Source organism: Sesamum indicum, linkage group LG8, assembly GCF_000512975.1.
Source record: "Sesamum indicum cultivar Zhongzhi No. 13 linkage group LG8, S_indicum_v1.0, whole genome shotgun sequence".
In the NCBI taxonomy this organism is placed as follows: domain Eukaryota; kingdom Viridiplantae; phylum Streptophyta; class Magnoliopsida; order Lamiales; family Pedaliaceae; genus Sesamum; species Sesamum indicum.
In genome coordinates, this window is record NC_026152.1 from 1,042,500 (window position 1) to 1,059,452 (window position 16,953).

Here is a 16,953-nt window from a genome sequence, read left to right on the forward strand (position 1 = left end):
GAGCCTGTATCATCAACAACATAGGTAACAAAAAATAAAAATAAAAAACTCGCAATTGATATCATAAACTTTTAAATACTTAATTTCAAACTTGAGTCAAGCCGACTCGATTCAACTCACACCTCTAGTCATTGTAGCCAATACAAACAACAGAGAGAAATATCATTTAACATCAAAAGGTCTATGTTTGAGGGTATTGTGCACAAAATAAATACAATTTTCGAACTTCCGCTCCAGGCATCAGCATTTGGACATTTTAACATGTCCGTGGTCATAGTTAGCTGCAAATGTGAAGAAACTTGAGTGAGGCTTAGTTCTATGCACAAAGTGACTGACAAAATCACAAATATGCAGACTAACATTAAGGAGAGAGCAGTAGTCGGACTGTACAAGATACTTAACTTTAAAAAAAGTAATTGTGCATCTTCGCATTCAACAATTTGGTATATACAGAAAATGAAAAACAACGGTAACTGAGAGGGTAAAAGTTTCAGGGAAGCTGATGGTCATGGTCATCGTCATCGATATACAGGGACTGCTCAAGGAATGACGTTCATCGTTGAGTATTAGTACGATACTTTAAAATGTCATGGTACATGTGGGCAAATGCTATTTGTGGAAAAATGGCAAAAGAGGTTAAGCAAAAAGATGAGATTTATTCAGAGATAAACAATGATCTAGTACATAAAGGAGGCTGATTCATCATTCAGAAAAAATATGCATGCATGAATTGGAGAAGAACTGAAAAGTACAATGATTCAGAAAGAGGACAAGCTAGTAAGAATTTCGCTGCCGTTAGAAACCACATGCAACATAAATGAATGACAGAATTGCATCTTTTACAGTCCCATAGAACAGGGATATATTCGAATCTTGTCCCAAGCTTTATGAAGTTTCTTAAAGCATCACAAAATTCAAAAAGTTGGCAAGTTTAGTCCCAAAGCCTCTTTCCGTTTGTTTTTTGATAGATTAGGTGAAGGAACCAGCCATTTTCAAAAAACCAGAGAAAGTATATCATATTGTGATTTCTTGATCAATGGCATAGCTGAGAAACTGTATGCATGACAGAGGAAGGATGGGAATTTGAACCAATGCATAGAAATATGGGCATACTTTTAAGGGTAGACAGTCAGTCTTCTTTGAGTTGAAATCAGCAGATCCTCAGCACTGTACGATAATTGAGGAAGCTCCCAAAAACGGCCATGACACAGAAAATAGCCACATAAATCCTAAAGAAAACTGCAGCAGAAAAGACAAAATAATTGGACGTCAAAGCCCCTTTGTCCTCTTTTCTAACTGCTCCACGTGGTATTCTTTGAGTTATGTCATCCCAAAGACACTGTTACAAATATAAGTTTATGATTCACTAGTTAAACCAGTACACTAACGCATGCAATAGTGAATGAAAGCATTCAGAAATTTCTGGTGTTATTCATAGTATGGCCAAATTCTAGTTGCCATGTTTGGAAAGAAGGAAAAAGTTTAAGTCGGCTATAAAGGAACTGATTATTTGCTTCATGCTGTTCTAGTTCTCCAATAACGCATAAAACCACCTCCACCAAGTCAGATGCATTTTTCACACAAAAATCTTGTAATACGTGCAGCATTCTTTTGTGTGTGAGAAAGAGTGAGAGAGAGAGAGTAGGCATGTATGTGGGCGAGAGAGAGAGAGTAGAGCAGTAGCGACTCGAGGGATATTTCTTTAGGATTCAACTTACACCTCCACTAGATGACCGGATTGCAACTTAATAGAGGAAATAACAATATAAGAAATTTTGTTTTCTTTTTTCTTTAAGAAAGATATAAGCGAGTTCTTGCCAGATAAAGGCCTAAGCTCCTGAAAAAGAATGCAGAAATCCAAGGAATGGGGGGCAATATAGAGAAGATCTAAGAAACTGTAATTCGTACATGCAGTGAAGCTTATTTTATAATTTTTTCCCACAATATAGGCAATTTACAAGATTTCTGAGTATAACTGTCGGAGAAGTTCCGAATAATGGAGAAGCCCCTGGTTACCCCTGACACCCCATAGAGAAGGAAAGCTTATGCAGACCATGAAATTCCTGGAAGATGAAAATTCAATTCAAGTTCTCCAAAACTGATAATCAACTTACAGGTTAGTTTCCACCTCAACAAAGCTGGTCTACCTCAGCGTCTCATATGCAGAAGGCACATCATGCAACGGGTGCCCTTTTTGATTTCTTTCAATGATCCTCCTTGCAAGAGAAACTTGCTTACCAACAGCAAAAACAAAGGCTTTCCCCTTACCTCCAGCACCTCTGGCTGTTCTTCCAACACGACGTACATATTCACTTGGATCCCGGGGAAAGTCAAAGAGCACTACATGATCTACACCCGCAAAGTCAATTCCCCGGGATGCTCTGCAAAATACGGCAGGGGGCACATCTTTGATTTATCACAATCCCCGGGGAGGCTCTGCAAAATACGGCAGGAGCCATATCTTTGATTAATCATCATTGAGAATTTAGTTACAAAAGCAGATATATCTAAAGTAAGCATGATATATACAAAGAGAATTAAAAAGTTTGGGGTATCCAAAAGGAATAAAGAAAGCAATATCATACCTATCTGTGCAAACCAAGAACATGGAAATGTTGTTTGGTGGGAAGTTACGAAATGCTTCTATATTTGCAAGCCTTGATTCTTGTTCTAAAGCAGCATGGAACGGTAAGACTTTTATACGGATTTCATTTCGATCAAAGCGTTTCAATGCATTTTCAACCTTTCTGCATGTTTCAATCTGCATATGGCAAAGAAGAGAAATCCTGTAAGGAACAGAAAGGTGAAAAGTTGCTGCCCGTTAAATCTTGAAGATACCTTGTTACAGAATACAATTGTCTTCTTCACTGGACTTTCTTCAACAAGATGCATAAGAGCATTTTTCTTGTTGAGGAAGGCTGTATCAGGAGTTCGTTCTGTTTCCTCGTCTCCACTGCAGTCGATGAGGATCTAGACACTAAATCTAATCAGAAAGTTGAAAAATCTACTAGTTTATTCTTTAGGAAAAGGTAAAAATTGCAGTATCACTTGAAGGTTATAATGCCAAATGCCAGTATTTATGTTTAGTTTGACAAGATGGATCTGAAATCTAACATGAAGTACAATGACAGGGACACATTCGAGCATGAGGAAAGATGACATGACAGAGAAAGGCTCTAGAGGACACAGTGAATCTAGTGAAACTATCTTTCCAGATTCTGATGTAGAACCACCATATTATATCAGAATTCACCTCTTCCCCAAATGTCTAATACCACACAAGTTGCATAATCGTTTACTAGTTCACAACAGAAAAGTCACGGAGATATAGCACCTTTTCAACATAGTTATATCCATTGTTGAAGGAGTTATCATGAACTCATATTATAGTCATTATAAGCAGGATGATTTGAAACAAAAACGTCTAAGTGACCTGAGTCCTATTTCTTGTCCAAAGGCAAGATTAAACTGGAGATGAGTAATTTATCAACTTAAGATTCCTAGCACAAATTCATTTTGCAGATAGAGAAATAGCAACCACAAGTAACACATAGAAAAGCAAGGAGATAAGATACTCCATTTCCTATTTGAAAGGGATATTTACAAATGTTGATCCCAGTCCAATCTCAAATAGTAACAGGAACGACAATAACTGAAAAAAAATCTAATTCTTTTTTCTTTATGTTCTTCTTCCCTAGGTTTCCACAGAAGAATTCAATGATTGATGTTCATTTACCTTTGTAGATGGAAGGTTTGTCTTTTAGAGAACCAGATGGCTTTGATAAAATATAAGTGCAATAATTTCTTGGGCTCACACCTTGACCATAATACGATATCAAACGGAAGTATAAATATATAAATACCTCCTCCAGTCTCGGGCTTGTGCGATGCATACCAGGACCCATTATAACCTCACTGTCAGGGAAAACTTCAACTACTTTGTTGTATATGTCTACAGGTAGGGTGGCAGTTACAAATAGATATTGAGCCGTGACAGGTGCCGAGTTGACCAAACTTTGTAATGCAAGCTCAAAATCTTCATCATTGTAGAGTATATCTACCTCATCAAGTATGGCACTGAAGCATAACAATTGAAAGATGGTTTAGCAAGTCACAAGAACATACGTCATCTTTGAAGAAAACTAGTTTATTCATTCCACATTGAATTTGTTTTAGTGACTACTTCATTGGTTAACTCATGTCCAATATATCTAGACTTGTGAACATAAGATATAATTTTATTCTTTTTTACCTTAGTTTCAGAAGTAATTGGTTATTCTCATATCACATCTAGAGATGCATAAGAACTGGTTAATGTTTTCCTCCTATCAGTCTAGTTTGAGGTATCAAATAATTGGTCAAGATAAATTTGCATATTTAAGGAATTTAAAGTATGATCATGAAAACTGCTCCTTGTTAAAAAGAAAAAAATCTTAAAACTTTATCAACTGGAAACAAATAGATAAATAGATCATAAGGAATGAAAAATGAGATTAAATTGTGTGTTGAGAGACACTATATCGTATGAGTTCCACGGCCAAGGTTCAATATGTTCCTAAATGAGATTCTTTTAAGATACAGAAGAAGAATGCAACTCTTGGATTACATATGTAAATCTGATGCAGGCGGTGTTTTGGAAGATACAAAATTGCAGTGAAGTGGAACACATATATTTTAAGATTTAGGTAGAGGTTAATCGCTAGTATTCCCCACTAAAATAACAGGTTTATAGTGTATGAACGAATCTTGCATCTAAGCAAAGGAGACAGTTCTTTCAGAGGTCTAATCAACAGTGATGAGAAATTCGATAAAAAAAGAAGCTCAATTATGAAAATTTTAATCCGTCAGTTCTTTTATGAGTTATGTATATATATGTCAATATCTACATCTCTTTTCAGTTAAAGGTGTTGAGCTCTTTTGAGATGTGCTTGTCATTTTTGCAAAACAGGTTGAATATTGTCTCTTTCTAATGCCTTGACTGTTATGTAAAATCTCAATCAGCAAATTGCCCATTAGTTGAATTTTATAGTAAATTCTGGGAGATGTCCCAGCTAGTATTTTTAGTTTTTAATCTTTCACTACTGAGCCAATCAATAGAATATGATAAACCATTTTAGTCAAAGTTGCATAGTAGAAACCAAATTGCTAACTAACTGAACCAAACTTAAATTTCTGCTATATTCTTTCTTGATTCGTTATATTCCCCAAGGCCCTAACAAATGCAACATTCACAATTAAACCACCTTTCGATTGTAAATTATTTCATAAGAACATCTGATGCACAGCTTATCCTTCACCCTATGCAGATCCATTTTAACAGCATGAGCTCGACAGTAAACAATGATTTCTGGGAAAATTCTCCTATTGGCATTACCGTAAGTGCTGAAGTTCACACAAATTTGGTCAATTCAATACTCTAGAATCACATATAAGTTATGAATATATATTTCACCAGAAAAAGTTAAAAAATGAAAGCACTGGTACGGAATGAATTAATTAAGCAGTAACTGGAAAAGTCACTAAAACAGAAGTATAACACCTGAACCTTTTAAGGTTTGTTAACTGCAGGAATCCCTCCTTAAGTAGAAACATGAATCGACCAGGAGTAGCAATTAGAACATCTATACCCTGTCTAAGATTCTCCAGTTGAGTTCTCTGCCGGAAGCCACCAGTAGCAACCATAGAGCGGAAAGGAACACCAACTTTTGAGAGCGATCGGCAAATACTCAAAACCTGAAAATGCAGTTTTAGATGTGTAAGAAGATGCAAATACTGAGACAGGATCAAACTGCAGCAAATGTGGGATATATAGTGCCCCAGAAGCACAAAGCACTATTCTTACAATAAGAACATATGCCTTCCATAATAACTTTAGAGGAAGAAAGGAAAGTAGCAAGCAAATCAAATTTTACAAATCATTCTTTTGTTGTTTTAATTTTATCCACTCCATATAAAAATATATGAATTCTCTTTGATAAAACTGCTTACTACACGCCATACGTCAAGCATCAGAGACTAAATAAAAGAAGACAACAGGCCCAACAAAGTCTGCAAATTGTTTGAACCTATTCCCTTTGAACAACTATAAATTCAAAGTCATTCGATGGGAGGCAAAAAAAGAAAGAGAGAGAGAATCAATGACTGTGAAACACAATTTTCAAGTTTGGCAATTTTATTTAAATGTTGCCTATACACCTAAAAGGAGTAGCAGATTGCAGTTTTGAGGGAGCAAACAATACCCATATCATGTTTAGAAAGACAGGCATTGAGTTGTCATTGTCGAGAAAAAACATAGTGAACAAAAGTGAGACACCAAATTAGAACTATGAACAAAACATAATACAATGAGTTAATTATGCCCACTGACGCGATATCAGACCTGTGAAGCCAGCTCTGCAGTAGGGACCAGAATAACAACTCGAGGACTTTGTGACGCTGATTTGCTAAGCCCTTCAAGTTCTTCTTGTCTAAGACGCTGTACAAGTGGAACTAGATACGCCAAAGTTTTACCAGATCCACTCTGATCAGCCATTACACAACTCTTTCCACCTAAAACTGGTGCAAATGCCATAGCCTGCAACAACATTAGCTTGTATAACAAAACTACATGGTGTATCTCCCAAACCAAAAGTAGAAAAGTGAATCAAAGATATTCCAAAAAAGAAAGTGAAAATACATCATTGCATTTGCCTTGCTCTGTTACAAGTTGGATAAAGTTGCAGCAGAAAAAGAGCATGAGCCAGCTGAAACTACTTTTAAGCAGCATATAAGGGTCCAAAAGCAGTCTTTATTTCCTTAAATACAAACAATGCTTAATGTTTTGAATCGACGTAATCAATCAAACTGTAATCAATGTCACAGAGATCATAAAGCATCAATCAAACTACAGGCAAAGGACATAGGAAAAGTTTCACATGCAAAACACAAACCATAAACTTGAACAATAGACAAAAGAGCCAGCGCATGGATCAGTATCTGCAGAGAAAAATCAGGAAAAAACACAAAACATGCATCATTTACGAAAGACTAATGCAGCAAACTTGCTGGTTAGCACGAGAAAATGATAACAAGTTCCAATCTTACATTATTGGCAAGATATAAATTGAGGATGTGACCAAAGCCCAATGCTGATGGCATAAAATATTAATGGCCAGAGCAGATGCAATATATTGAGGTGTTACAATAAGTCATTCAAGAAACTCCAAGTAACTCTTAATTCAATATTCTGAAATGAGATGCCCAAAGTGGCATGAGAATGCTGATGATTATGGATTGAAAAATTTAACACTTAGCTGACACACCTGAATATGCGAAGGGCGCACATATTGCAGGCTCCTCAAAGATTCAATAATGTAGTCGCTACAGCCCAACTCCTTAAATGACTTTCTGCTAAAAAAGTCACTATTAGCTTTTAACTTTTGTCCTTTCTTGGGGATGCCATCCACCTTAGGCCGATAGCTGTGAATTTGTTCCACATTACGCCATCCTTTCGAGGAAGTGGCAGAAAAATCCAAAAAAGAAGAAACTTGTCCTGTGGATTTACTAGAAGAGCGGAAGGCTTTTGAAGTATCTTTCTGAACATTGACAACCTCCTGTTCATCCAACAGATCAGACCCATCATAGGATACAACCTCCACATGGGATGGAGAAGTTTCTGCTTTCTGTTCCTCATCTTCAAGATCATTGCCTTGTTTCTTTTTTCTGTAACTTTCTTTAACTAGATTCTTTACTCTCTGCACTTTTAGCCTCCCAAAACTCCGGCTTGTTGCACCACCACCAGCTGGGCCACCAAAATACATGTGCAAGTCACCATGAGAATTAACAGTTAGGAATATACATTTTAGCACGTTGGAATTGGCACTTGTACAAGCTTGAACTTGATTTTTCACCACAAATTCTCTTATTTCCAAATTCAATTCTCATCTATGCTCCTAACATAATTTAAATTATGTCTATCATCCTTGTGCTATAATATTAAAAAAAAAGAAACGGTTAAAAATGAATTGAATACTGAAAATTCTAATCCAAAAATTCCAACTTTCGTTTCTCATAGAAGAAAACTACAATATCACATCCCCTGAAAATATGAAGCGATGTCAAAAGTTTCTGCCAAAATCTAGCTAACTTTCAAAATATAACATCAATATTATTACCACCAGAAACAACCTCAGTAGTTTTGCAAAATTTCGTCTTAACTTCGTAAATGGCGACCAAGTTAAAATCGTATACAACTTGATAACGTTGAGTGGGTAAATTAAAGGGAAAACAGAAGACGAAAAAGGTGAAGGATAACCTTGGTGAGGGGATAATTGTGGGACAGCTTCGCACACGAGCCGCGGTCTACGGCGCCCTGAAAGTGTGGAAACTGATGAACTGAGAACAGTGAAAATCTCCAGCACATTTGCCATGGCAAAACACGAGAGAGAGAGAGAGAGAGAGAGAGAGAGGATAATCCTAAAATCTATGCATAAAATAAATTGAAACATTTTGATGTGTTTTTAAATTAAATAATTAAATCAAATTCGTTTAAAAAACCAATATCCAAATTTTTCTCTTTCTTGTGTCCTATCCCCTCTATATTTTAGGTTTTCTGTTTTCAATTAAATTATTCTATCACAATATTTTTAATCAAATCAAGTTTTGATTGAATTTAATCAATCAATTTTTTATAGAAAAATAAAAAATTATGATTGAACTAATTCTGATGTTAGGAAGCGGCTAAATTGCATATTTGGTCCCACAAAGAAGCGAAGGTCTCCTTTTTGGTCTCATGATTTATGGGAGTTACTTTTTGGTCCCAAAATGTTAAAAATTATTGCATGGTTAGTCCCAATTAAATTTTTCCGTTAATACTTAATGGAAAAAGGTACGCGTAGTGCACGTGCCGTTAAATCAAGTGGGGGTCACGTGAGGCTGTTAGTCATTGGGGTTGAGATTGAAGAATCATCTTCCATTTCCTCCATCCCTAAACCCTAAATTAGAGAAATCCCCAATCTCGCTCCAAATCTTCCTCCATCCTTGGTCGGACTTCTAGAGATTAGATGGGAAGAAGCAGAACAATATATATCTGAGAGGCATTGACGATGTCTTTGAGGCCGGCGCACTTAAACAACGGTGAAAATCCTCAGGACGGTAAGTAAGGACCTGTAATAATTCTATTGCCGATTTTTTTTTAGTTGATTTGGTTTTTTATAAATGTTTTAACACAACATTGTTGTCATTTTGTGATATTATGATCCTGTGTTTGTAGAAATGTCTGACAATTTTCTTACTTAATGGTGGTGTGGTCTCCTTGCTGTTTTGTGGTTCCTTACTATTTTTGGTGTATTTTAATTATTTTGTTGGTTGCTAGTTGTTGATAAAGTACTGAATTTTTTTGGAACAAATGATATTGTACAAATTACCTTAAAAGTACATCATGGAGGGTCCTTTGTTAATGAGCTTGAAGCCATGTATGTAGGGGGGATTGTTAGCACCTTTGATTACTTTAATTTAGAGTTTTTATGTCTTAGTTACACTGATAGTTTGGTGGAACAGTTGAGTTATTTGGGGAAAAAAAAAAGATATTTTAAGATTGATAGAAAGAAATGGAGGCTTGTAATATATCAAACTGAGTTACTGTAAATGGGTGATGGATATATGACAAGGAATGGAATGAAAAACAAAGATATGACAATTTACTTAGATGCCCATATAGATGTTCCGAACACTCAAGCACTAAGGCGCGCGCCTTCACCATGGCGTTGCCTTAGCGCCCGCCTGGGCTCTATTTCAGCATTGCCCAGGCGCGCCATAGTGAAGGGGCCTGGGCAGTGGGCTGCAGCCCGCCCAGGCCCATGAATTTTAAAAAAAATAAATAAACCCTATTTTAAAAAAGGAATTTGCCATGCATGACTCTTCAGTTCTCTCTTTTTCTCTTCTACGATTCCTCTGCCAGTGCCAACACATCTTCCTTTCTTCTCTAATTCTCTTCTTCTCTTCTTCTCTTCTTATAAGCATCTTCTCTCCTGCCGCTGATGTTCACACTTCAACGGTATGACTTTGATCTAAAGTAATTACTTTTTATTGTATCTTTATGTTGATATCTATTGTAGATTTTTGCCAAAAATCATGAAACTCAAAAATCAAAACTGCATGCATGATGCAGCATACTTAAAGTTCTTAAAATATTTATTTAATTATGTAATCTGTATTTTTTTTAAATTTGTAATCTGTATTTTTTTTTGAAAATCTGTAATCTGTATTTTTTTTAAATCTGTAATCTGTATTTTTTTTTGAAAAAATATTAAAAGTATCTGTATTTTTAAAATATAATATTTCTTTATTTTTTGGTGAGTTAAATTAATTTTTATCATATAATACATCCAAACTTATTTTTTTATTTTATTTTCAGATTAATCTTTATTTATTTAAGAATGTCTGAAGCTTCAAACCGGAAGGATCCAGGATGGAATTATGCATCCTTACCTGATCCTAACAACACAAATGCTGTCAAGTGTAACTTTTGTGCATAAGTACACAAAGGAGGGATTACGAGACACAAACAATACCTTATTGGTGGTTTTTGTAATACCAAATTGTGTCTGAAATGTCTCGAGCATGTGAGGGCTGAGATTAGAGAATATGTGGAAAAAAAGAAACAACTAAAAGACCAGATGGATGCAATACTACATTTTAATGATATTGCTGAAGAACAAGAGCAGTGGAACTAGGAAACTCAAATAAAAGATATTAGCCATGGCAAGCATCCGTCTGAAGGAGGCTCATCACAATCTGTTTTTGTTGCACAAAAAATGCAACAAAAAAAGCCAAGATCAATGGGTCCTATTGACCTATATTTTATGAAAGATGCTCATGAGTAGTAAAACAAAGAAAAAACAAAGATGGTGGGAAGTTGTTTGATGAGAATAGGAAGAAAATGAGGGAGTATGCCGTACAAAAGTTTTGTCGGTGGAGGTACGATACGAGGATCCCATTCAACACCGTAAGAGCAGATAGTTTTGGACCAGCAATTGAAGCTCTTGGCCAATTTGGCCCTGGTATGAAGCCCCCTGGCTATCATGAAGTTAGGGTCACTTATTTGAAGAAGGAATTGGAACACACCCGTCTCATTTTGAAAGACCATGATGAGATTCAGGCTAAATACGATTGCACGTTAATGACAGATGGTTGAACTGATACAAGACAAAGGAGGCTCATTAATTTTTTGGTGAATAGCCCAAAAGGAAGCAAATTCATAGAATCTGTGGATGGATCATCGTATACTCACACAGGCGAGAAAATGTCTGAGTTGCTAGATAAGTATGTGCAACTTGTTGGGGAGAAAAATGTGATTCAAGTGGTTACAGACAGTGCAAGCGCAAACATTTTAGCTGGTGAGAGTTCTTTTAAAAATAATTTATATACTTTATGTTCTTTTACTTATTATCTAATTTTATTATTTAATATTTTATTTTTTAATTCTTTACTTACTATTCAATAACAAGATCATTGTTAGAAGCAAAATACCCACATTTATACTGGTCGCCTTGTGCAGCTCATTGTATAGATTTGATGTTTGAAGATATCTTCAAACTTCCTAATTTGAAAAAGACATATGAGCGGGGTGTGATGATTAATGCCTACACATATAATAGGCCACCTCTCTTAGATATTATGAGAGATTTTACTAAAAGTAGAGAGATGGTTAGGCAAGCAAAAACTCGCTTTGCCACTGCATTTCTAACTTTGAAGCGATTTCAATGTTCAAAAAGGGAATTTGAGGAAGATGTTTATATCTGAACAGTGGACTAAGAGTAGGTATACGAGAGAAGCACAAGGCAAATTAGTAGCAAGTGTCATCTTGGAACCATGTCCTTTACATTATTAAAATTGTTGGTCCACTAGTCAAGGTGCTTCGATTGGTAGATGGTGAAAGAAAACCACCATTGGTTATATTTATGAAGCCACGGACCGAGCCAAGGAAGCTATTGCTGCTTCATTTTCCAACAATGAAGAGAAGTATAAAGATGTGTTTGCATTGATTGGTGCTAGATGGAATGTTCAACTTTATAGGCCTTTGCATGTAGCTGGTTACTACTTGAACCTGGAGTTCTTTTATGCACATCCTAATATAGAACAAGATACAGAGGTTATGCAAGGTTTATATACTTGCATTTGGAGACTGGTTCCAACTACTGAATTTCAAGATAAAATTATTAGTGAACTTTCAACGTACAAAAAAGCAGAAGGACTTTTTGGGATGCCTTTTGCAATAAGACATAGGACTACAAAAGCACCAGGTAATGAGAATTATATTTTATAATTTTAATAAAAGTTAATTTTTGAACTATATGCTACATACTTATATTAAGTTTTTTAATTTTTGAAATGTCTAGCTGAATGGTGGACTCATTTTGGAGGAACAACTTCGAATTTGCAAAATTTTGCAATCAAAATTTTGAGCCTAACCTGCAGTTCATCGGGTTGTGAGCGAAACTGGAGTGTTTTTGAACATGTAAGTATGCTACTTTATATTAGTATTTGATAGATATAATTTTTATTTAAGTGTTACTAAATCACAAATTTAAATTTATGCAACTTCATTCTAAGAAAAGAAATAAATTGGAGCAAAAACGCCTCAATAATCTAGTTTTCATCAAGTATGATAGAGCTTTGAGGAGGCGATATGATGCACGTGATACAATAGATCCTATTATTTTGGATGAAATTGATGAGAGTAATAAGTGGTTGTTAGGGAAATTGACTCTTGATAGTGATGAAGAGAATGCTACAGTATTTGAAGATGATGACTTGACTTGGGGTGATGTTGCACGAGTTGCCGGGGTTGATGAAGATGCTTATAGTTTGCAATCTCAATCTACAATAGAACCAAGGGGTAAATCAAAGGCGTCTTCTTCAAAAGCTAGCAAAAAAGCCTCTTCATCTAAATCTAGTGGACGCCGTCTAAATCTAATTGATGAAGAAGAAGAGGACAAAGAAGAAAACTTCGATGATTCTGAAGAAGAGGCTGAGTATATATCTACTGACGAAAATGGAGATGATGGAAATGAAAGTGAAGAACCTAAAGATTATCTAGTAGAATCAGATGATTAGATTTAGGCTTATTTGTTTTTTGATAAACTATTTAGGATTTATTTGAACCTTTATGACTTTTGCTATCCTTCAATGGTTCAACATTGGTCATTTTACTTATATGAAGTTTTGTTATGTTGAATTTATTGTTTTATATGTCTTATTTAACTAATTATATAAATATATAGATTATTTATTATTTTTGCATGAACCTTCGAAAAAGCGCGCGCTGCGCCATGCGCCATGACTCCAGGAGCCCTTGGCGCCATTGTGCGTCGTGCGTCACTAACTACTATGAGTAGAGTCATCTAAGCCATTAATTGATCAGTTAGAGTCGACTTAGGGAATAATGTGGACTTAGACATGGATAGGGATAGGGGAAATGATGTCGCAGAAAGGAATAATGAAGATAGTGAGCTTGAAGACAGTGAATTTGATTGTATTGATGGTGCGAAAAATGAGGAGGGAACTGATACAGGGGATAGGGATGATGCAGGGACTGAAACAGGGGACAAGGATGATACAGAATTTGAATCTGATGTTGATGTGCTCAACAATGTGGATGAACTTCATTCTGATTTAGAGTCTGATAGGGGAAAGGAAGAACAAACCTCCTGTTTTCAATGCTGCTAATATAATGAATCATGTCTTTGAATTAAGAATATTGTTCAGTAATAAGACATAATTTAGAGAGGCTATATAGTCACATGCTACAAAGACAAAAAGAAATATGAAGATTACCAAAAAAATGACAACACAAGAGTGTATGCAAGATGTGTAGAAGAAGGTTGTCAGTGGAGGATTAATGCAGTGAAATTGGAGAAGGAATGCGTATTTCAAATAATAGAATACATTTTAGAACACAAATGTAGTATGAATCACAAAGTAAAAAAACTACACATCAAGATGGTCTTCTAAGAAATTTGAGGATAAATTCAAAACAGATCCTAAAAGAAGTGTGAAAGGATTCAAACATGATGTATGCAAAAGATCTAGATTGACAATTTCCAAGCATCAAGCATATAGGACTAAGGAAAAGGCTTTAAAAAAATTCAAAGGTCTTATGAAAAACAACATGCACAAATGGGATCATGCTAAAGAGTTAAGAAGAAGTAGTCTAGAGTCCTCAATTCTAATGTCAATGCAAGATAGCACAGATGGTAATGCAACTCGAAAGTTTCATAAGTTTTATGTTTATTTCGGTGCATTAAAACAAGATTTTAAAGCAGGTTGTAGGATTGTTATAAGAGTGGACGAGTGTCATTTGAAGGGGCTTTTTGGGGGAGTACTATTGACAATTGTTGTGGACTCAAATAATAATTTGTTTCCTATTGCATATGCTGTTGTGAGTGGGGAAACAAGGGCTTCCTGGGGGTGGTTTTTTGAACTTATTAAATTTGATTTGGAATTGTCAGAGATGAGATTTATACATTCATCTCTGACAAATAAAAAGATTTGGTTCCAGCCTTTAAAAAGTGAAGTCCCAAATGCTGATAATTGATTTTGTGTGAGGCACTTGCATGGAAACTTCAAAACAATAGGTTTCAGAGGACATGCCTTTAGGACAACTTTGTAGAATGTAACTAAAGCAACTATAGTTCAGGAGTGGCAGTGGAGGATGCAGGAAATGGCTTCTTTGTCAAATGATGTATATGAGTGGTTTAGTGACAAACCTGCAAGTCAATGGAGCAGATCTCACTTCTCTATTTTTTCAAAGTGTGATTTGCTTTTAAATAATATATGTGAAACATTTAACTATTTCATTTTGGATGCAAGGGAAAAATCAGTGTTTATAACGTTGGGGTGGAGCAAAACATGATTAATGACAAGGATGCAAGAAGTAGGGATAAAGCAAGGTCAAAGTGGAAAGGCAAATTGCGCCCAAGAATTAAGAAGATATTATCTTCAAATTGTATCCCAATTAAATCAAATGATTTACATTTATGAGGTTGCATGCTCTAATGGAGCACGGTTTATGGTTGATTTGCAAAAGCATACCTGTTCATGTAGGAAGTGGGATCTCAGTGGAATCCCCTACAATCATGCATGTTGTGCCATTGCTTGTTAGCATCTGAACCATGAAGATTTTGTGCACCAGTATTACACGGTTGAGACCTTTCTGAAGGTTTATGATCCTGCAATAGCACCCATAAATAGACCTCAGTTATGAAAAAAAAAAACTGGGTATATTGCTCCAACCCCACCAAATTATGGACGAAATGTTGGCAAGCCTGCTAGAGCAATCTTATTAGAGTTTGATAAAGTACCCAACAAGAAAGGAAAATGAGCCAGGGATCCGAAAAACTAACAAGAATGAAGAAGGGTTATTACAACATCAAGTGCAAGTTTTGTGGTGGTGTTGGCCACAATAAACAAAGTTGTGAAATCAGAAAAGAAGTAGAGGAATTTGTAGCCTCCTTGGATTATGAACACGAAACAAATTTCTGTTCTTAATTTCAAGATTTTGTATGTTAATTCTGTACTTAATCCTGTTCTTTGCATGTTTGTAGGCTGAAATTCCCAATGATATGCAAGTTGAAGTTTCCAATGAAGTGCAAGAGGGTGTGTCCAATGAAGTGCAGTCACAAGCTCAAGTTTCAAATTTGACTGTAAGTATGCTCATTATGTATATTATATTACAATTGTTAATATTTAATTATTTGTTTATAGGCAAGAAAAAGATCGAGGGCTGCAACTGGAACCACAACTATGGCCGTGAGCAATAAATGGGCATCTCAAAAAGGAAAAGTTGGAAAAGTAAGTATTACTAACTATAAGTGAAAAATTAGTGCGTATAACTTATTTATTTATTTGTTTACATACCTTCAGGCTACAATGGCACCATCCCCACTTCCCAACAATCATGCGTTGTTAAGTTGTGTTAGTACATAGGATAGTGGATCCAACTTGCGTTTGTTGGTTGAGGATGGACTAATGTTTGTCACATTTAACAACTTAAAAACAGTGATGAAACAAGTTCTAACAAAGAAGTCAAAAACCACTACAAGCAAGGAATGAGCAATATGCTATAGAATTTGAAGGTTTTTGCAAGCAAGGAATGATGTTATGATGCAGAATTTGAAGGTTCTTGTGAAGTCTATAGTTGGTTTTTGTGAAGTCTATATATTATTCTTGATATGAGGTGCTCAATAACGAAATCTCAAGTGTATGTTTAGGTGACTATGCTATTGTTTATTTCTTTTTGAGCAGTCCCGTTGCTTTGTGTACTGAGCATGTTGCTCTAATTTATGGACGCTATTGAAAATCAAATATACTCTTTTTTGGCACCAGTAATATTTTCTGTACTTTCATTTCAAGTTCATCTTAGTTCTACACTTCCATTTTATTGTTTAACATAAGGTTCAATATATTATAAGCAAAATAGGTTAATTGAAATATTCCTATTTCCATATGTTACAAAATATTATAAAAAAAAACACAATAACAAAAGGAAGTACAAGATTTTGTTCCTTCGACATAGCTTGGCATTCTCTTCTTCCACTCTATTTATTCGACAAAGCAGCCCAGGGATAATCAAATGTGCCTTTGCACAAAGTGGATTATCCTCCTAAGTAAAGAACCCACAACCATTTCTTCTTGCACATGCATGGAATTGACGACCCGAATTTTCGTTAGTCTAAGAGGTACGTATCCTTGCAGCTTGTCCACAAAAGCAATTAATATGGCTAACTTCAGACATTTTCACCGGCTTGACAACAATAGAGAAGAAGTAGTTGAGAAACAAATTCTAGAAGAAGCAAGTATGTTTCCATGGTAAAAAAACAAGCAACTCATTATGGGAGAAGTCAATTTGGAGGTAAAATTTCCCTCCTAAACATCCCTCACGTGCAACAACAGGAAAACATGAGTTAGGTGAGT

The 16,953-nt window shown here is 35.5% G+C and overlaps 1 protein-coding gene and 1 long non-coding RNA gene across 4 annotated transcripts; one reads left to right on the plus strand and one right to left on the minus strand.

Annotated features, from left to right (window-relative positions):
* LOC105167359 (DEAD-box ATP-dependent RNA helicase 50) lies at nucleotides 56-8,463 on the minus strand. Of its 3 annotated transcripts, none has more exons than XR_002287711.1 (10): nucleotides 8,294-8,463; nucleotides 7,302-7,780; nucleotides 6,380-6,574; nucleotides 5,546-5,733; nucleotides 3,864-4,077; nucleotides 2,839-2,970; nucleotides 2,586-2,761; nucleotides 2,115-2,381; nucleotides 1,114-1,239; nucleotides 56-281 (listed from the first exon to the last, which is right to left on the minus strand). XR_002287711.1 is itself a non-coding variant. In XM_020696438.1 (9 exons), the coding sequence occupies exons 1-8, from the start codon at nucleotides 8,406-8,408 to the stop codon at nucleotides 2,144-2,146; spliced, it is 1,737 nt and encodes a 578-aa protein (XP_020552097.1). In that variant the 5' UTR covers nucleotides 8,409-8,463; the 3' UTR covers nucleotides 56-281; nucleotides 2,115-2,143. The 3 variants fall into 3 exon arrangements, 1 of the variants encoding a protein (XP_020552097.1); XR_002287710.1 differs by having other exon boundaries at nucleotides 1,114-1,339; XM_020696438.1 differs by lacking the exon at nucleotides 1,114-1,239.
* On the plus strand, nucleotides 8,940-16,365 carry LOC105167360. Its single transcript, XR_848249.2, has 4 exons — nucleotides 8,940-9,132; nucleotides 15,585-15,683; nucleotides 15,745-15,831; nucleotides 16,040-16,365. It is a non-coding gene; the product is annotated as an uncharacterized LOC105167360 (long non-coding RNA).